We start from the raw sequence: 20,409 nt of genomic DNA on the forward strand, positions 1-20,409 counted from the left end.
TAGGTGTTTTTTTTTGCAGAGTAATCTGGTTATAGTCCAAAACTGTTGCACCACTGGAAAGGTACTTTTGCATTTCATTTTGCTTCTCACCATGTGCTCACACAAGACATGAAATAAATGTTCTTGAGCAAAAAAGGATATCCTTTTGCTCCATCTAGTTACCTGTGTGCCTGAAGTGCCCTATCTAAACTGCTATATGGTTAAGGGAATGTTGGCTTCATTCAGTGATCTGAGTTTAGTATAAAGTGAGTGTAGCTAAAGTACTGGGATGCCCAACATTTATGTTGTTAAGTGAGACATTCATTGAATTTTGTCCCATTTTACAATCTTTCTTGCCACACTTGTTAAGTGAATCACTGCAATTGGTAAGTTAATAACATGCTTGTTAATTAAATCTGGCTTCCCCCATTGACTTTTCGCAAAAGCTGTTCCCATGACCCCAGGACACTGCAACCGTCATAAGTATGAACCAGTTGCCAAGCATTTGAATTCTGATCACATGATCATGGGGCTGCTGCAAATGTGTTAAAAATGGACATGTCATCTTTTTTTCAGTGCCGTTGTGACTTTGAATGGTCACTAAATGTACTGTTGTAAGTTGAGGACTACCTGTACACTAGGAGCTGAATAAATTGCTCACAGATTTTGCAGAGTTACACTCTAGGTATTTTCTTCTCCTAAAACCCTTAGGCATCCAGCAGACTTGTAAGTTTTATGAAGCTTATACCAAGAAAAGAATCTTTACCTTTTGAACGTCACCTTACTGTTGTAATCAGTTTTTAATTTTGTGACAATAATACTCATCTCAAGGGGAATTTGCCACAGAGCTGCAGTGTCTCAAGGACAGCCAGGAACATCTGAACGGTTAGACTTTGGCCTGGAAAGGATGTCATTACATTATAAGATCTAGTTTTCATTCCAAAGGACTTGCAAGGAAAGCTGAATAGTGAGAAAAACCAAAAGGGAACACAGGGATGGAGGGCAGAAGAGAGGCAATAGGCATCAAGATCTTGGGGCATTTAAGAGCCTTGGTGGAGCAGTGGGCTAATGCCTCCTTAAGTAACACCAGCTGCCTGCAATTAGTGCAGGTTCGCATCCCACCAGGCTCAAGGTTGACTCAGCCTTCCCTCCTTCCGAGGTAGGTAAAATGAGGACCCAGACTGTTGGGGGCAATAAGCTGACTTTGTAATAATGCCACTTGGGGGCCCCCCGAAAGCCCTAATTAGCAGGCATATACATAGAATGAAGGCTATTGCTAAGCACATTGATTTATGCTTAGATTGTAAGCCGCCCTGAGTCTTCGGAGAAGGGCGGGATATAAATGGGATTTTAAAAAATAAAAAAATAAAAAATCCAGGAGCTACAGGCTAGAAAGAGGGATGTGAATTATGCAGACAAAGCCCACTCTGTAAATATTCTTAGCTCCTACCGATGGGTAACCAGCCGACAATTCTCCTCTGTTATCTCCAGATATCAATGATTGCAATAAAAGCCCTTGCCGCAATGGAGGGACGTGCCGAGACTTGGTCAATGACTTTTTCTGTGAATGTAAAAATGGCTGGAAAGGAAAAACCTGCCACTCACGTGAGTGTTTTTAACAGCTTCTGTGGTATTCAGAATGTCGTGTTTTGTGCCTGAATTCAATTGAATTTCCTCAGCCGGGTTCATTGTCTTCTGAGTAGAAGAAGGTGGTTTCTGTTCCTCTGTCCTTGAAACGTTCAGAGTATCCTGTGTATCCCAAAGGCGCTTTCTCGAAAGGCCAAGTGGTCTTTCTTTGTTTTTGCTGGAAGACCTTTTGCCTCTCGTCCAAAAACGCTTCTTAAGGTCTTCAGAAGCTTCTTGGATGAGAAGCAAAACATCTTCAAGCAAAAACAAAAGGAAAGGCCCAGTTGCCTTTCGAAAAAGCACCCTTGGGACAGCCATGACCTGGATGACTGAGACTCTCCATAGGCCACAGGTCTGCAACCCGCAGCTCCAGAGCCGCATGCGGCTCTTTCAGCTGTCTCCTATGGCTCCCAGTCCTCTGCCATGTGCAATCCAAAAAAAAAGTGGGACTAAAAAAGTTCAACCAATCAATTCAAATATGCAGGGTAGGTGCATATCTTGCCTTGTCTCCACTCTTCAGTCAAACCCTGTTCTGCGCATGTACGCACATGCGCACATATTTTTTGCGGCTCCCAGTTTTTCCTTTTGTGAGGGAACCGGTTCCGAGTGGCTCTTTCACTGTTTCAGGTTGCTGACCCCTGCCATAGGCAAAGCATCCTGTGGTTCAAAGCCAGCTGGCTTATGAATGCCAGTGTTGAAGTTACACAATGCCAGTGTCTACCTGGCATGAGTTCAGGGTACGTTTCTCTTCACAAAAGTGCATCATTTTGAATATAGGGATCAATGGGTAAATGTGTCCCAGCCACAACCTGATGGTGCCCTTTTCTCTATAGCTTCCCTATACGTTAGAAAATTGAGAGAGACCCGGGTTTATATTGGGGGGAGGGGGGGCAGAAGGGAGAGGGAGGGGCACAATGATGTCACCTAAGTTACCATGACTGAGTAAGGGGAGAGAACGTTGCAATAAGCTTTAATAAATAGATTTAAAAAATAAAAAAGGTTGACTCAGCCTTCCATCCTTCCGAGGTAGGTAAAATGAGGACCCAGATTGTTGGGGGCAATTAAGCTGACTTTGTAATAATGCCACTGGGGGGGGGGGTGAAAGCCCTAACAAGCAGGCATATACATAGAATGAAGGCTACTGCTAAGCTTGTAAGCTGCCCTGAGTCTTCGGAGAAGGGCGGGATATAAATGGAATTAAAATAAAATAAATAAGTAAAATAAAAAAAGGTGTCAGATCTTGGTGATTTTGAAACTAAGCTGAATGCATCTCACCCATCACCCATTTTGATCTCTTGGATTTTTAAAAGTAAAAAAGAAGGAATGTAAAGTTGATCGAGGTTAAAAAAATATACGATGTTCTTTCCAGTTGCTCTCAATGGGAATTTTTTGACCGGGACTGAATGACAATATATATATATTGTCCCTCCTTTCATAAACTAAATCACAAATTTAACAAATACCAGAAAGAACATGTGTAGTTTAACAGTAACTAAATAACCCAACTTTTACTTTAAACACCGTATTTTATTACTTTGTCTGAAAATACAACAATGTTCTTTCAACACGTTCTTTCTGGTATGTGTTAAATTTGTGATTTAGTTTAGGAAAGGAAAGAAAGAGAAAATGATAAGAAATTAACATGGGATGTTATTTGAAGGGCTCAAAGAAGAAGATTCTTAACATGTTACTTCTGGTAGCTCTGAATGGATTTTTCTTGACTAGGTTCAAATGAAGAGGCTTTAAAGATTTGTTTATAGATAACAGATGGCAAAAAGTGGGTTGTATTTTTAGAGGAAATAATAAATTACTGTCTTAAAGGAAAGAAATATGTAACTTTTATTGGATTGAGGTTCAAATAGCTATGTTGTAATTTTTGGTAATTCTTAATGGGGTTTTGCTGATGAGGATTGAATTATGAGGCTTTATCATTTGCTTATAGATAGGAGATGAGATATGAGAAGAAGATACCTTTTATTGAAACGGTGACAAGTTGCTGAAAGAGTTTTTACATGTCTTGATGAAAGGGGAAATCATTTCTTTTAACTTTTCTTCTTTTCTCTGCGTATTTTCTTTTTCTCTGCATTTTTTATTAAAATTTTCTTCTCATATTTTTCTTACTTCCTATTAGTTCTTTAAAAGGGACGCGGTGGCTCAGTGGGTTAGGATGCTGAGCTTGTCGATCAGAAGGTCGGCAGTTTGGCAGGTCGAATCCCGAGTGCCGCGTAACAGAGTGAGCGCCTGTTACTTGTCCCAGCTTCTGCCAACCTAGCAGTTCGAAAGCACGTAAAAAATGCAAGTAGAAAAATAGGGACCACTCCGGTGGGAAGGTAACAGCGTTCCGTGCGCCTTTGGTGGCGTCTAGTCATGCCGGCCACATGACCACGGAGACGTCCTCGGACAAGCGCTGGCTCTTCGGCTTTGAAACGGAGATGAGCACCGGCCCCTAGAGTCGGAAACGACTAGCACGCATGTGCAGGGGAACCTTTACCTTTTACTATTAGTTCTTTATCTTTGTATTTTTAAACTTTAATAAACGTTATTATTAAGAGGGGAAAAATATGACCCGTTGGCTTTCCCCGTCCGTCGGGTAGGTGACAGCCAGTGCGATGAAGCCACGTGCAACAATGGAGGGACGTGTTACGATGAGGGCGACGTCTTCAAATGCATGTGTCCTGCCGGATGGGATGGAGCCACTTGCAATATAGGTACGAACCGGTGGGTCCTCACCTTTCCTTCTCCAAGGCGTGTGCCGAAGAGACCGGCAGCATGCTTTTTTATGTTTCTTTTACAGCGCGGAATAGCAGCTGCCTGCCAAACCCCTGTCATAATGGGGGAACATGTGTTGTAAGTGGAGAGACTTTTACGTGTGTCTGCAAAGAAGGCTGGGAAGGAGCTACGTGCACCCAGAGTAAGTTCTTTTTAACACACACACACACACACACACACACACACACACACACACACACACCCATTTCTTCCATAAATACATCTAGAGGGGCTTTGTTGAGCCCCTGGGGAATTGGAGATTGAAACCAGAAGTGGGAAGCTGTTGGATGTGGGACCTGAACCTCACCTCTCTCCCTTGGCTTCAATGACTTTGTAGGATGGAGCTTTGACCTGGGCCTGAGAAAAAGTGGCAAGCAAGTTAAGTGGAGGCAGATGTTGAGTTACTCCTCCTCCACGTGGCTTTGCCTCCCTCTTCCCAAGCAGCCACCATTCAAAGCTCTTCCCTCTGAGATTCTTTACAGTAATCCCCTCCTTGGATCCCCACCAAGCTCTAGATTGCACAAGGCTCCCTCTGTTTGAGCCTGATACAAAAGTTAACATTCTTGTACCATTTTAAATACGTATCAGTGGTGCCCAGGGGTTCTGTTATGTCCAAACTGAACTCAGTCTTCCTGTGGGGGGGGAACCTGTTCCTGACTATTCTGAGCATTTTAGCAGGATGTTTTTTTTAATGTATACCTGTGTGTACGAATTAAATCTGGGAGAGCCCTATAGCTGTTGCAACTGTCAAATAACTAAGAGTCTAAAAGCCTTGCCAGTCACTTCAAAAGCTGCAGAGAGAGAAAGAGAGAGAGATTACTTTGTGTGAGTAATAGAACTTTGAAGGAGGGCTTCTCATTTACTGTACAAAACTAGAATGTTGTCAGTGGTTTGTTAATTGAAAAGTAGCCAACAAGGCTTCCCCCCCCCCCCTTCTTTTAATCTGCGTGATCCAAATTTCTGGCTTAAAGAATGAAACCAAGATTTAGAGGCCATCCACAAGAAAGTCCATCACTCACCCATTGCCCAGCTTCTCTTACTTTCCTCTAACTTTACCTTTCTTTAATCTCTCTGCAGATACAAATGACTGCAGTCCACATCCTTGGTAAGTCACTTTCTTGCAGCTGAATAAAACCCAGAGGGAAAAAAGATGAATGAGGAAAGAAAAAGCTTCCACCCAAGCCATTTCCTTTTCCCCTGGACTGTCATCTCTATTTTTACTGTAGATATGTTTATTTGGAATAGAGTTCCCCAACCTTTCCGGCTTTACGGACCATCAGGGGAGCGGGGATGGTCCACACATGTGAGCATGCAACTCCATTTGCATAAGTGACAGACACACGCGCCCGCCGCTTGTACAAACGGAGTGCTCGTGCAAGTGGAGATGCACGTGCCCTCTCCTACCATTTCTGTGGCCTGATTCTGAATGGTCCGAAGCCCAGTAGTGGGCCATAGCCCGGGGTTTGGGGACCATTGACTAGGAAGATTCCTTTTTATTAGTCATACGTTGAACATTTGGATAGGTCAGGGGTCTTCAAACCTGGCCCTTATATGACTTGTGGTCTTCAACTCCCAGAATTCCTCAGCCAGCATGCCTGGCTGAAGAATTCTGGGAGTTGAAGTCCACAAGTCATAAAAAGGCCAGGTTTGAAGACCCTTGGGATAGGTATTGCATCTCCTTCCTCCAAAGCCTTTGAATTTCTCTGAAAACGTCCTATCAAATTCTTCAGTTCAATTCTTCATCTTTGCTGGGTCTGTCATTGTTCTACTAAATAACAAGCTCATTACTTGGCACACTATACATAACTATGTATAATTAACTACGTCTTGTTAAACCAGTGCAATTTGTAGTAGAATACAATTCATGTGTGTATGTTTAGAATAGTTAATATATAGAATGGGTTATAATGGACAATCTGACCTTCCGGGTGTTGATGGCCTTTAAATCCCAGCAGCCACAGATGGCGGAGTCAGTGCTAAGTTAACGCTAAGGATTGTAGTTCAAGGCAGCAAGGTTACCGTGGTTTAGAAATCTTATTACATTTTGAAGGTCACCCTGCACTTTGTGGAAGTAAAAACCAAAAGATTTTGCTTTATCTTATTTTTTTTCCTCTTCTCCCCATTCCTCCCAAACAGCTACAATAACGGAATCTGTGTGGATGGAGACAATTGGTACCGCTGTGAATGTGCTCCAGGTTTTGCAGGTCCTGACTGCAGGATAAGTAAGTTTTTAGAATGGTTTGATTCACAGACGTTGGTTTAAAGCTTGCAAATTGGCTCATTTGAGCAGTGGTTGCCATGGAATTGGTCTTTGATTCAATGGTCTTTTCCGTGACAGCCCCTGCCCTATGGAACACTTTACCCCCTGAAGTTTGGCGGACCTCCACCCTTTTAGCCTTCCATAAGGCTTTAAAAACCTGGCTAATCTCCCAAGCATTGGGAGCTGAGATGATTGCACATCAGAACTGATTGGCACCAGTTTTTGTTGTTTTTAATGTTTTAATTGGTTGAGTTTTCTAGTTCTTAAAATATTTTATAGGATTCTTAATTTTTTTTTTACTGGGAGCCACCCAGAATTAGATGAAAGATGGGCAACAGCTATATAAATGGTTTAAATAAATAAACAATCATACCACCATAATAGAATCCCATAAATGAAGAATGTGCTGTGTGGATATTCTTCCTTATTTGTATTCAAAAGCTACCCTTTTTCCCCCCTCTTCTTCTGAACTGGGCTCATAAGAGTCCTAGTTTCATCCTTCCAAGGAAAAGGCATTTCAAGAGGGGCTGCAAGGGGTAAAGAATTCTCTCTCCTCTTCCCTTTCATTCTGAGAATGAACTTTCTTAGGGCCAAGAAACTACTCAGAAGGAAATGTTCTCTAATTAGAATACTTTTTTGCCTTGGGCTCAGACCTTCAACTAGCATACATGGTTCCCTGTCAGTAGAAACTCACCAGCAAAAGAAAAGCTATACTTCTTAAAGGACAGAAATACAATCTGGTGTACAGAATACAAAATGTAATGGAAACTCTTGTTATCAGAGGAGTCGATGAGGTTGAAAGGGGCATTGTTAGCCAAAATCTAAAGACCATTATAATGGCCCAGTATAAGAAAGCTTTGCGTGTTCATAAGCAGCATCTATTCCTGCTTTGTAGAACTTCTGAAATAAGTACTCGGAGTTCCTTTTAATTTTATTATTACCATTAAAGATAATAAGTGTATAAAAACTAATAAATGTAATACAGGGGATTGTCAGCTAATGACCAGGGATTTCATGACCATTCAAAGCCACAGTGGCCACGGAATGGATGCTTTATAGCCCGCAAAGCAACCACGGCCATAGTAAATGGTTACGTGCCACCAGTCACACGACTGCATGTTGGGTGGGGTCAGCTTTACAATTGGTTGCCGCGTATTGAGGTCAGGTGTCTCAGATTTGGGATTTATTTATTTAGTTATTACATTTTTATGCCACCCATTTCTTTGATGCCAAAAATCTGGGCAGTTTGTGCCAAAAAAAAGCCCATTCCAATGAATGGGTTCGCTGAATGACCGCTGGCTTAACGACCGTGGTGTTCACTTAACAACCGCTGTGAAAAATTACTTCTACTCACTCTATGCCTCAGCTTATAAATGCAACAAATTATGGCCATAAATCCAGGCTCAGTTGTGCTTGTAAGTTGGGGATGGCCTGTAATAAAACCTTCCATAACAAAAGCGATCAAACTTTACAGGTTGATTAAGGCTATTGTTGGTTCTGCTAAAGTGTCCAAACCAATGAATTACATGGATTCCTCATCTTCCTCCCTTCCCCTCCAGATATCAATGAATGTCAGTCTTCACCTTGTGCTTTTGGAGCAACCTGTATAGATGAAATCAATGGATATCGCTGCATTTGTCCACCTGGCCGTGGTGGTCCCAGATGTCAAGAAGGTATTCCATGTCTTGATTTAAATTGCATTGTTCTATTTAGCTGCAGCAAAATGCATTGTCTAAATTAGGAGCTGGGGTGCCCTTTATGTTTTTAAAAGCCATCTTCCTCCTTTTCGATCAATTATTAGGCTGAATAGCAGCAGCACTAAGATTTATATACCGCTTCATAGTGCCGTAGAGCCCTCGCTAAGTGGTTTACATAGTCAGCATATTCCTGCCCCACCCCAACAATCTGGGCCCTCATTTTTTTACCGACCTCGGAAGGATGAAAGGCTGAGTCAACCTTGAGCCGGTCAGGATCGAACTGCTGGCTGTGGGTAGAATTTGCCTGCAGTGCTGCATTCTAACCACTTGCGCCACCACAGCTCCTAGACAAGTCTTCTCATCTGTGTTGGGGACGCGGTGGCTCAGTGGGTTAGGACGCTGAGCTTGTCGATCAGAAGGTCGGCAGTTTGGCGGGTCGAATCCCGGGTGCCGCGTAGCAGAGTGAGCGCCTGTTACTCGTCCCAGCTTCTGCCAACCTAGCAGTTCGAAAGCACATAAAAATGCAAGTAGAAAAATAGGGACCACTACGGTGGGAAGGTAACAGCGTTCCGTGCGCCTTTGGTGTCTAGTCATGCCGGCCACATGACCACAGAGATGTCCTCGGACAAGCGCTGGCTCTTTGGCTTTGAAACGGAGATGAGCACCAGCCCCTAGAGTCGGAAACGACTAGCACACATGTGCGGGGGAACCTTTACCTTTACCTTTAAGGATGTCTAGATGATTTTCTTATCTTCCTTCCTTTCCCCCTGTGTATTTCATCTGAAGTCTCATTCTGAATCAGTGGTCTTGAAGATGAATCCCTTAAAAATGCTTTCGTCTTAGTTTCAGGAAGACCCTGTGTTGCCAGTGGGCATATTATTCCAGACGGTTCAAAGTGGGATGACGAATGCAACAGCTGTCAGTGTGTGAATGGAAAAGTCTCCTGTTCTAAGGTAACATATCCTAGATCTCTGCACCGGCATGCTTCTTTACTTTTCCCCCCTGTTTCAGAGGGCCACTTAACCATTAAGTGTTCGGTTATCTTTAGGTCTGGTGCGGTCCAAAGCCTTGTGTGGTAAATGCCAAGGGCCAGAGTGAATGTCCCACGGGCCACACCTGTCATCCTGTTAAAGCTGACCACTGCTTTGTCCCACCCTGTGACAACGCAGGCGAATGCTGGCCGTCAAATCAACAGCCAGTGAAAATGACCTGCAGTTCGGATTCTTACTATCAAGAACATTGTGCTAACATTACCTTCACCTTTAACAAAGAGATGATGACTCCGGTAAGTGAGCCCATTCCAGGGAAGGACCCAAGAAAAAAATTCCTCCTCCTTTGCAGCAGCCGCTCTGTCTCGTCTGCGATCTGAGAGAACCAATTACCGTATATACTTGAGTATAAGCCGACTCGAGTATAAGCCGAGACCCCCAATTTCACCCCCCAAAACTGGAAAAAGTTATTGACTCGAGTATAAGCCGATCCGCCGTTCTGCAAGCCTCTGCCGCCAGCAGAGGCTCGATCCGCCATTTTGCAAGCCTGAATACACAGGAATACCCTGTGTGGCCAAGGCTCGTCGGCAGGTCTCCGTTCCTCCTGCCGACCTTTGGGGAGGTTTGGGCGCCTCCCCAAACCTCCCCAAACCTCGGCAGGTCTCCGTTCCTCCGCGCAGACCTGCCGACCTTTGGGGAGGTTTGGGCGCCTCCCCAAACGTCCCCAAACCTCGGCAGGTCTCCGTTCCTGTTTGGGGAGGTTTGGGCGCCTCCCCAAACCTCCCCAAACCTCGGCAGGTCTCCGTTCCTCCGCGCAGACCTGCCGACGTTTGGGGAGGTTTGGGCGCCTCCCCAAACCTCCCCAAACCTCGGCAGGTCTCCGTTCCTGTTTGGGGAGGTTTGGGCGCCTCCCCAAACCTCCCCAAACCTCGGCAGGTCTCCGTTCCTCCGCGCAGACCTGCCGACCTTTGGGGAGGTTTGGGCGCCTCCCCAAACCTCCCCAAACCTCGGCAGGTCTCCGTTCCTGTTTGGGGAGGTTTGGGCGCCTCCCCAAACGTCCCCAAACCTCGGCAGGTCTCCGTTCCTCCGCGCAGACCTGCCGACCTTTGGGGAGGTTTGGGCGCCTCCCCAAACGTCCCCAAACCTCGGCAGGTCTCCGTTCCTCCGCGCAGACCTGCCGACCTTTGGGGAGGTTTGGGCGCCTCCCCAAACGTCCCCAAACCTCGGCAGGTCTCCGTTCCTGTTTGGGGAGGTTTGGGCGCCTCCCCAAACCTCCCCAAACCTCGGCAGGTCTCCGTTCCTCCGCGCAGACCTGCCGACCTTTGGGGAGGTTTGGGCGCCTCCCCAAACGTCCCCAAACCTCGGCAGGTCTCCGTTCCTGTTTGGGGAGGTTTGGGCGCCTCCCCAAACCTCCCCAAACCTCGGCAGGTCTCCGTTCCTCCGCGCAGACCTGCCGACCTTTGGGGAGGTTTGGGCGCCTCCCCAAACGTCCCCAAACCTCGGCAGGTCTCCGTTCCTGTTTGGGGAGGTTTGGGCGCCTCCCCAAACCTCCCCAAACCTCGGCAGGTCTCCGTTCCTCCGCGCAGACCTGCCGACGTTTGGGGAGGTTTGGGCGCCTCCCCAAACCTCCCCAAACCTCGGCAGGTCTCCGTTCCTGTTTGGGGAGGTTTGGGCGCCTCCCCAAACCTCCCCAAACCTCGGCAGGTCTCCGTTCCTCCGCGCAGACCTGCCGACCTTTGGGGAGGTTTGGGCGCCTCCCCAAACCTCCCCAGGTCTCCGTTCCTGTTTGGGGAGGTTTGGGCGCCTCCCCAAACCTCCCCAAACCTCGGCAGGTCTCCGTTCCTGTTTGGGGAGGTTTGGGCGCCTCCCCAAACGTCCCCAAACCTCGGCAGGTCTCCGTTCCTCCGCGCAGACCTGCCGACGTTTGGGGAGGTTTGGGGAGGCGCCCAAACCTCCCCAAAGGTCGGCAGGAAGAACGGAGACCTGCCGAGGTTTGGGGAGGTTTGGGGAGGCGCCCAAACCTCCCCAAAGGTCGGCAGGTCTGCGCGGAGGAACGGAGACCTGCCGAGGTTTGGGGACGTTTGGGGAGGCGCCCAAACCTCCCCAAACAGGAACGGAGACCTGCCGAGGTTTGGGGACGTTTGGGGAGGCGCCCAAACCTCCCCAAAGGTCGGCAGGTCTGCGCGGAGGAACGGAGACCTGCCGAGGTTTGGGGAGGTTTGGGGAGGCGCCCAAACCTCCCCAAACAGGAACGGAGACCTGCCGAGGTTTGGGGACGTTTGGGGAGGCGCCCAAACCTCCCCAAAGGTCGGCAGGTCTGCGCGGAGGAACGGAGACCTGCCGAGGTTTGGGGAGGTTTGGGGAGGCGCCCAAACCTCCCCAAACAGGAACGGAGACCTGCCGAGGTTTGGGGACGTTTGGGGAGGCGCCCAAACCTCCCCAAAGGTCGGCAGGTCTGCGCGGAGGAACGGAGACCTGCCGAGGTTTGGGGAGGTTTGGGGAGGCGCCCAAACCTCCCCAAACAGGAACGGAGACCTGCCGAGGTTTGGGGACGTTTGGGGAGGCGCCCAAACCTCCCCAAAGGTCGGCAGGTCTGCGCGGAGGAACGGAGACCTGCCGAGGTTTGGGGAGGTTTGGGGAGGCGCCCAAACCTCCCCAAACAGGAACGGAGACCTGCCGAGGTTTGGGGACGTTTGGGGAGGCGCCCAAACCTCCCCAAAGGTCGGCAGGTCTGCGCGGAGGAACGGAGACCTGCCGAGGTTTGGGGAGGTTTGGGGAGGCGCCCAAACCTCCCCAAACAGGAACGGAGACCTGCCGAGGTTTGGGGACGTTTGGGGAGGCGCCCAAACCTCCCCAAAAGGTCGGCAGGTCTGCGCGGAGGAACGGAGACCTGCCGAGGTTTGGGGAGGTTTGGGGAGGCGCCCAAACCTCCCCAAACAGGAACGGAGACCTGCCGAGGTTTGGGGACGTTTGGGGAGGCGCCCAAACCTCCCCAAAGGTCGGCAGGTCTGCGCGGAGGAACGGAGACCTGCCGAGGTTTGGGGACGTTTGGGGAGGCGCCCAAACCTCCCCAAAGGTCGGCAGGTCTGCGCGGAGGAACGGAGACCTGCCGAGGTTTGGGGAGGTTTGGGGAGGCGCCCAAACCTCCCCAAACAGGAACGGAGACCTGCCGAGGTTTGGGGACGTTTGGGGAGGCGCCCAAACCTCCCCAAAGGTCGGCAGGTCTGCGCGGAGGAACGGAGAGCTGCCGAGGTTTGGGGAGGTTTGGGGAGGCGCCCAAACCTCCCCAAAGGTCGGCAGCAAGAACGGAGACCTGCCGAGGTTTGGGGAGGTTTGGGGAGGCGCCCAAACCTCCCCAAACGTCGGCAGGTCTGCGCGGAGGAACGGAGACCTGCCGAGGTTTGGGGAGGTTTGGGGAGGCGCCCAAACCTCCCCAAACAGGAACGGAGACCTGCCGAGGTTTGGGGACGTTTGGGGAGGCGCCCAAACCTCCCCAAAGGTCGGCAGGTCTGCGCGGAGGAACGGAGACCTGCCGAGGTTTGGGGAGGTTTGGGGAGGCGCCCAAACCTCCCCAAACAGGAACGGAGACCTGCCGAGGTTTGGGGACGTTTGGGGAGGCGCCCAAACCTCCCCAAAGGTCGGCAGGAGGAACGGAGACCTGCCGAGGTTTGGGGAGGTTTGGGGAGGCGCCCAAACCTCCCCAAAGGTCGGCAGGAGGAACGGAGACCTGCCGAGGTTTGGGGAGGTTTGGGGAGGCGCCCAAACCTCCCCAAAGGTCGGCAGGAGGAACGGAGACCTGCCGAGGTTTGGGGAGGCGCCCAAACCTCCCCAAACGTCGGCAGGTCTGCGCGGAGGAACGGAGACCTGCCGAGGTTTGGGGAGGCGCCCAAACCTCCCCAAACGTCGGCAAGTCTCCGTTCCTCCGCGCCCTGCCTGCCTGCTTCTTTCCGCTGCGGAAAGAAGCAGGCAGGCAAGGCGCGGAGTTTGGGGAGGTGCGCGCGCACCTCCCCAAACCTCCCCAAACTTCGGCAGGTCTCGGACGGCGGTGGCTTGGGAGAGGTGCGGGCGATCCCGGAAGCACCAAAGCCTCGGCCGCGCACAAGTCCTCGGTAAGTTTTTTTGTTGACTGGAGTATAAGCCGAAGTGGAATTTTTCAGCCCAAAAAGTGGGCTGAAAAATTCGGCTTATACTCAAGTATATACGGTAAACAAAACAAAAAAGATCCTTCTGCACAAAGTGGTTCTTCAGGTTTCTCCCTCGCTGCCCTGAGTGTCCTCCGTGGGACTTTCTCATCCTATCTTTACATCAACCCTTTGACAAAATCTAGGCAGAGATGACTCCTGCGGGGCTGAGCAAGAAGCTTCGGTCAGCAGTGACTTAATTTGGATTCCTTATTGCCAAAGTCAGCAAAGTGCCTCAAAGCCATTTCACTTATTACATTTTTTTTGTTGGAAAAACCCTCTAGGAGTATAATTGCAAGTGCACTCCTTGTGCAGGTTCTGCTCACTGGGGAGCTACCCTAAGTGTGTCTCTTGTATTGAGTTTACTTTTGCAAGCTCAGGTTGATCGTTTTATAATTGGCCCTCTTTGCTAAATAGCAAATGCAAGATATACAGCTCCAGTTCTAACATAAGAGACAAGGAGTCTTGTATAACAATAGCTGGATACAATTAATGATTCATGATCTTTATAGATCCTCTGCTGTCCAGGAACTCATGCTTTCTTGCCTATGCTGTTTCTCTCTTCCCTCGCCGCCGCCCCCCCACCCCCCCAAAATTAGGGTCTGACAACTGAGCATATCTGCAGTGAGCTGCGGAATCTGAATATCTTGAGGAATGTCTCCGTTGAATATGCTCTCTATATCACCTGTGAGCCCTCGCATTTGGCAAGCAATGAAATTCATGTGGCAATTGTAAGTCCATAATTGTAAGTTTGGCTTGGCTTTTGAAACATCTGGAGGAGATAGTCTCCCAGCCTCTCTGGAGGGGGAGAGAATAAGACAAAAGGAGTGCTTCCTCTTGCCGTTTCCACTGCATTGGGTGGTATTAATTCCAACAGGAGGGGGGGAAAAATCAGGCTCTCTGGCTCCCCCCCCCCTTGTTTCTTGTTTTCTAGGATCAATTTCTTTATGCAACAGCGAGTTTGTGTTAGCCACCTTGGAAGCTTGATAATGGGATGTTGTAATCTGAGTTAATGACAGAAACACAGTGGGCATTTTTGTAAATTCTGCAATGCGTTTGGATTTGTTGAATGGTTTTGAAAAGTAGGAGGGAGACTTTGATTGCATGTAATTAATAGTCTTGGGGTTTTTTTTGCTGAACTTGCAGGATCCATGCCTGTACCATATTGATTCAGGCTAAAGCTTCCCGTATTGGGTTACCCTTGCTTCCATACTGTTCTCAAAGCCCTTTGTCTTATTTCAAGTAGCAGCTGATTTTTAAACTCTGCCTTCCTTAAAATATAGTTGTACTGTTCTCCCTTCAGTCTGCCGAAGATATCCAGGAGGAAAATAATCCAGTAAAGGAAATAACTGATAAAATTATCGACCTGGTCAGCAAACGGGATGGGAATAGCACGCTTATTGCAGCTGTTGCAGAAGTCCGAGTCCAGAGGCGGCCAGTTAAGAGCAAAACAGGTAAACCGTTTCGAGAGGTGGAAGGATTATTTTTTTTCTTGAAACTTAAGAAGACAAGACAGTCTCTCTTAAATCTGCTTTAGAAGGGGTGCCTTTGCTGGTGGTAAGATAAAAGTGTTTCCAAATGTAATTTTTCTAATACACAGCTTGAGATTATCTTGTTCGGTTTGTATCCGGGGGGCATCTGGGGGGGGGGTCAGAAAAGGCAAGCTGCCAGCCATACAACCAGTGCCTCACTCCCTTTTACATGCACGGCATATAAAAGAGGGTGAGGCTTTGATTGTAGGAGATGACCAGGCTGAGCCGGATGGAGGGGCAAACGCATCATCAGTCATGAGTCCCTGCGCTTACACAAGAGATCTAAGTCCAGCCTGCCTTGAATTCCCCTCTTAACTCCTCTAATTTCCCTTGACCTCTCGAGAGCTTAAGCTTGCAGTCAGTCTTTATACTCATGGGAACTGCCTGAATTTCCTGATTTCCCCAGCTCTTGACAGTGATTGCACAATAACAGCTGACGCTTTGGTTTTGCTTTATTTCCCTTTGTGGGTGCCCCTGTTTCTAGCTGACAGGAGAGGAAACCCCTGTGGCTTGAGCCAATAAAAGTTGTTCTTAGGCAGAGCTCAAAGTTGAACTAGCCCAGGGGTAGGCAACCTCGGCTCTTTTATGACTCATGGACTTCAACTCCCAGAATTCCTGAGTCAGCATAGCTGACTCAGGAATTCTGGGAGTTGAAGTCCATGAGTCATAAAAGAGCCGAGGTTGCCTACCCCTGAACTAGCCCTATGAGGACCATAGATATAAACTCCTCTTGGGCTCAGATACTGAAACTTAACTCAACATTAATTAATTAATTAATTACTTTTTAATAATTTTTAATTTTTGTATCTTGTTTTTATTATGTATGGCCCTGTTCACCGCCCTGAGTCCTTCGGGAGAAGGGCGGTATACAAATTAAATAAATAAATAAATAAATAAATATAAATAAATAAATAAATAAATAAATAAATAAATAAATAAATAAATAATAAAATAAACGTTGTCCCATTCTTCAGTTTCTGCAAATGCCCTGTTATTGAATGAGTAAGATATTGGTCTTTAATGGGAGGGGGGGGAATTGAATAATAATAATTAATAATAATAATAATAATAATTAATAAATAATAATAATAATAATAATAATAATAATAATAATTAAATTTGTGTGCAACGTGATTTTGGGTGGCTCACAACGATCAAATTATAACATGAACAATGAAAAGGAAGATAAGGGCAATGAAGGGAAGATCCTCCTCTCACTGAAGGCCTGAGTGAAGAGCCAAGACAGCAGAGCGGGGGGCCAGCTAGATCTTGGGGGGTGGAGACCTAGTTCTAGAGGGCAGGTCAGAGTCCTGAGAGAAGACACTGTTTAATCGAAGGAACCCTGAGCCTGTCAGCCTTACAGGATCATATCAGCCAGGCAAATGTTGTAGATGATAGGCAGTTTAAGTAACCAAGCCTTATACCATATATGAATGACCTCAACCCATGGTTGAACTAGCATTATAAAAAAAAAAGGAAAACATAGCTGTTCTTAGAAAGTTAATTAGGCTATGTTAATAACCCTTAATTAGGAAGATCAATATCCGATGTCAAGGATTACATGCAGGCTTAGTAATACTTAAGTCACACCTTTATAAATCTGTGAGATATGTTAGACGTAATTAGTCTGGATTCCATTGATTTTTGTAGGTTTTCTCTAAATGAGACAGCCTGGACCCAAATCCTGTGAGCCAATTCTAGTTAGGTCAGCCCTTCGGAACTTCCATGGCAGAATCCTAACTCGGATATAAAGAAAAAGGGAAGCATTGCTTTTGATCACAGCTTTTGTATTTAAAAACGTGGGTAACATCCTAGCCTGCATCTTTTACAAATAATTTTTAAAGTTAAACAAGTTAGGTAAAGAATTCATTAGCGTGGGAAAACTTTTTCTACCATGATGCCAACCCCCCCCCCACCCCAGTATGTTGGAATTCAGCCACCAAATTCCCCAGGCACCAGGGTCAAAATTGAAATTGGACATTACGAAGGACCAGATCGGGGAAGGTGGGCATGAGGTCTGTCATTCAAGGAAGAAGCAGCCCCACTTCTTGAAGTACTAATGGTGAGCCCCAATTGCCTTCCAGATTTCTTGGTCCCATTACTGAGCTCCATTTTAACTGTGGCTTGGATCTGTTGCCTGGTCACCGCTTTCTATTGGTGCATCAGGAAGCGGCGAAAGCAGAGCACCCATACGCACACCGCTTCGGAAGACAATACCACCAACAACGTGCGGGAGCAGCTGAACCAGATCAAGAACCCCATAGAGAAACACGGGGCCAATGCTGTGCCGATCAAAGACTACGAGAACAAGAACTCCAAAATTGCCAAAATAAGGACACACAATTCAGAGGTGGAAGAAGATGACATGGACAAGCACCAGCAGAAAACCCGATTTGCCAAGCAGGCAACCTACACGTTAGTAGACAGAGATGAAAAGCCACCCAACGGCACTCCTACCAAACACCCAAATTGGACAAACAAACAAGACAACCGGGACTTGGAGAGCGCACAAAGTTTAAATCGAATGGAATATATTGTATAGCAGACAGCAGGTGCTGCCGTGCAGGGCCTTTACCTGTCAATCGAAGGCAACTCGGAGCTTGTAGTTCTTAAGACGGTTGTGTAATATTTTGAGTCTAAGGCTATTATTTGCTTAATATCCCTGTGTTAATTTAAGTTTTGACAAGCTGGCTTACACTGGCAGTGATAGTTGCTGTGGTTGGCTGGATTACCAAGTGCTGCATTTCACATCTATGCAAAACTAGTAAAAAAAAAATGCCCCTGTGTCAATTCAGCCACAGCCAATGCATCCCAGAAAGGTTTCATGAGGAATCACTAGGAATTTATTTTGCTTTTTTTTTTCCCTATAGCGGGAAAGAAATATATGCATATTGGTGGATCTGTTTGTTTTGTTTTGATCTCTCTCTCTCTCTCTCTCTCTCTCTCTCTCTCTCTCTCTCTCTCTCTCTCTCTCTCTCTCTCTCTCTCTCTCTCTCTCTCTCTCTCAGTCTGTAGTCTTAGAAGACAAATGTGTTTTATTTATTTATTGAATTAGAGTTCTTTTGTATATTGGTTTTATGGTGACATACAACTAGTTCTGTATTTGAAAGTGCCTTTGCAGCTGAGAACCACAGCAACTATCAAAAAAAAAAGTTTATTATTTATTTTTTTATTGTATTTTTGTTTTGTTTTGTTTTGTTTGGGGGAAGGGGAGGGACCAAGAAGATTCATGTCAGCAGTTGCTGGTTAAAAAAAAATAATGAAGAATTGAGAGGAAAATGTGTCAAAAGTAGAAGTTTGTATAGTTATGTAAATAATTCTTTTTTTATTAATCACTGTGTATATTTGATTTATTAACTTAATAATCAAGAGCCTTAAATATCATTCCTTTTTTTATTTATATGTATGTGTTTAGAGCTGAAGGTTTTTCATAGCATTGTATGCTTATGGCTTCTTTACTTTTTTACTCCCCCACCCCACCACCCCACCCCGTTGTTACATGTTGCCTACATGCCAAAATTTAAATGTTTTGAGTTTTGTTTTGTCTTATTTTTAATTTTTAACAATAGGAAGAGATTTCTAGCCTTCGATGCTGACTTTTTTGTATGATGTCAAATGTGTCTCTTTTATTCCTTTGGAAACACCTTCCACAGTACCACATTCATATATTTTATTTTATTTTTTGTAAAATACCAGCCAAGGCAGTTAGATCTAGATTTTTCTCTCTCTTTTTTTTTCTGGCTGCTTTAAAGATGGGGTGGGAGGGAAGGAAAGGATGGGAGGCAGATCATATGCTTCAGAGCAGCTTAAGGGAACACAAAGGAGCTATAACCTCTATAGATGAAATGTGAGAGTTGTGAGTGGTTGCATGTAATTAAAAAAAATATTGAATTAGTGTGTGACGTTGGAAGCACCAAAATCTTATTTTGTAAATTCTTGATTTTCTCCCCCGCACACACACCAAAAATAGTATAAAACTGAACCACCTGTAGATTTGATTTCTTTTCTTTGTAATCTACTGTATGTAGAAAGTATTCTAATAAGCTAGTTGTTGGATACTTGGAACAGTAGAATGTCCAGTAAGATCACTGTGTAGATTTGCCCACAGGTTCCACTGCCCGCCTTAAAAAGAAATAGGGAATTCAAAGTGCTATTACAAAAGTTGGATGATCAATTTTTTTTTTTTTTAAAAAAAGGGATTCAAACATTGACCACTTGGATCACGGAGATAACTTGTATGATAATATTAGTGTTACATGAACATGAAAATACATCTTTTGATGTGTTATTCCTGGCAATAAACCTTGAAAAATATTTATTAAATTTTTTTTTCTATAAAACTCTGAAAAAGTGAGCTTCACTGAGCTGCTGACTTCAGTGTCTGGCAAAGATATTTTTCATAGCGTTAGCATCAAGACCGTTTCTCAGCTCAATGCCACCTCTGTGTTGAAATACAATTCAAAAATTGCCCCAGGTTGATGCTACCTACAACAGTAGAACCTTCTACTCCATTTAAGAGCCATCAGTAAGCCAAGATGGAATTTGTGTTCCCACAGATACACAACCCAACTATGTCTTCACTAGATACATATAATTGCACTAGATCCCAGTTTCCTTTGCTTGGAAGAAACGGGGGATTCAATTGGTCATGTGCACCCACTGCCACTGTTGTGGGAATGGGGAGTGGTCATTTCACTACAGTCCTATCTGGAAATTGTAATTTAGCATAATTAAAGTTCAATCAGTTAGGAAGGATTGTCCTCCAATCTCACAGAGCTGAACAATAAATTGTAAGGCTGCACGATGGTGTTCTCTTCGTTGGTGAGTTTCATGATGGTTCAACTCACACATGAGATTTGGCAGGGTTCAGACAGCATATGAAGCCATAATATGGTGTGTTTGCTTTTACGTGTTATGTGAACCTAGCAAATTATCATTTATTAAATCATGATTAAGTGAATTATAATTTAATGTGATTTGTGAATCCAGTCAGTATTTCCAATAAGTGGATTTATGCCAGCTGCCTTATACCACGTTTCAGCATTTTATGTGTGTTAATCTGGTTGATTATGGAATAGTTCAACTCAAGCCAGCAAGACTACACCCCTGGAACGTATTAAATGTCTGTTTTTCTCAACATGGAACTTTCCAAGTTTCTTCTGTGTGTTCCCTGACTGCTACTACCATCAGTCTTGGACTGAAGACCCAAGACCTTCAGAATGGCCATATTTTCCTAATGTTGAACTCCTTTCAACTTGATGATTCGGAGATTTCTTCCATCATGGAGCTCATGGTGAGGCAGACAAGATATCTGAACTGTGACTGGACCCATTTGGCTTAATGAGTCTTGACATTTTCCCTTTTAATGATTCAATA

General features: G+C 45.9%; 1 protein-coding gene across 1 annotated transcript in view; it reads left to right on the top strand.

Annotated features, from left to right (window-relative positions):
* Window positions 1-19,951, top strand: part of JAG1 (jagged canonical Notch ligand 1) — a 63,984-nt gene extending 44,033 nt beyond the window's left edge. Inside the window, exons 16-26 of the mRNA XM_081313428.1 lie at window positions 1,471-1,584; window positions 4,200-4,313; window positions 4,400-4,516; window positions 5,452-5,479; window positions 6,511-6,596; window positions 8,194-8,307; window positions 9,175-9,284; window positions 9,380-9,616; window positions 14,101-14,232; window positions 14,805-14,955; window positions 17,118-19,951. Coding sequence (XP_081169554.1) covers window positions 1,471-1,584; window positions 4,200-4,313; window positions 4,400-4,516; window positions 5,452-5,479; window positions 6,511-6,596; window positions 8,194-8,307; window positions 9,175-9,284; window positions 9,380-9,616; window positions 14,101-14,232; window positions 14,805-14,955; window positions 17,118-17,575 — 1,661 coding nt within the window. The 3' untranslated portion in view covers window positions 17,576-19,951. The remainder of the gene's footprint in view (window positions 1-1,470; window positions 1,585-4,199; window positions 4,314-4,399; window positions 4,517-5,451; window positions 5,480-6,510; window positions 6,597-8,193; window positions 8,308-9,174; window positions 9,285-9,379; window positions 9,617-14,100; window positions 14,233-14,804; window positions 14,956-17,117) is intronic.
* Window positions 19,952-20,409: the final 458 nt, after the last annotated feature.

The sequence above is a fragment of the Vipera berus genome (genome assembly GCF_964194415.1).
Source record: "Vipera berus genome assembly, chromosome: 1".
Lineage (NCBI taxonomy): Eukaryota > Metazoa > Chordata > Lepidosauria > Squamata > Viperidae > Vipera > Vipera berus.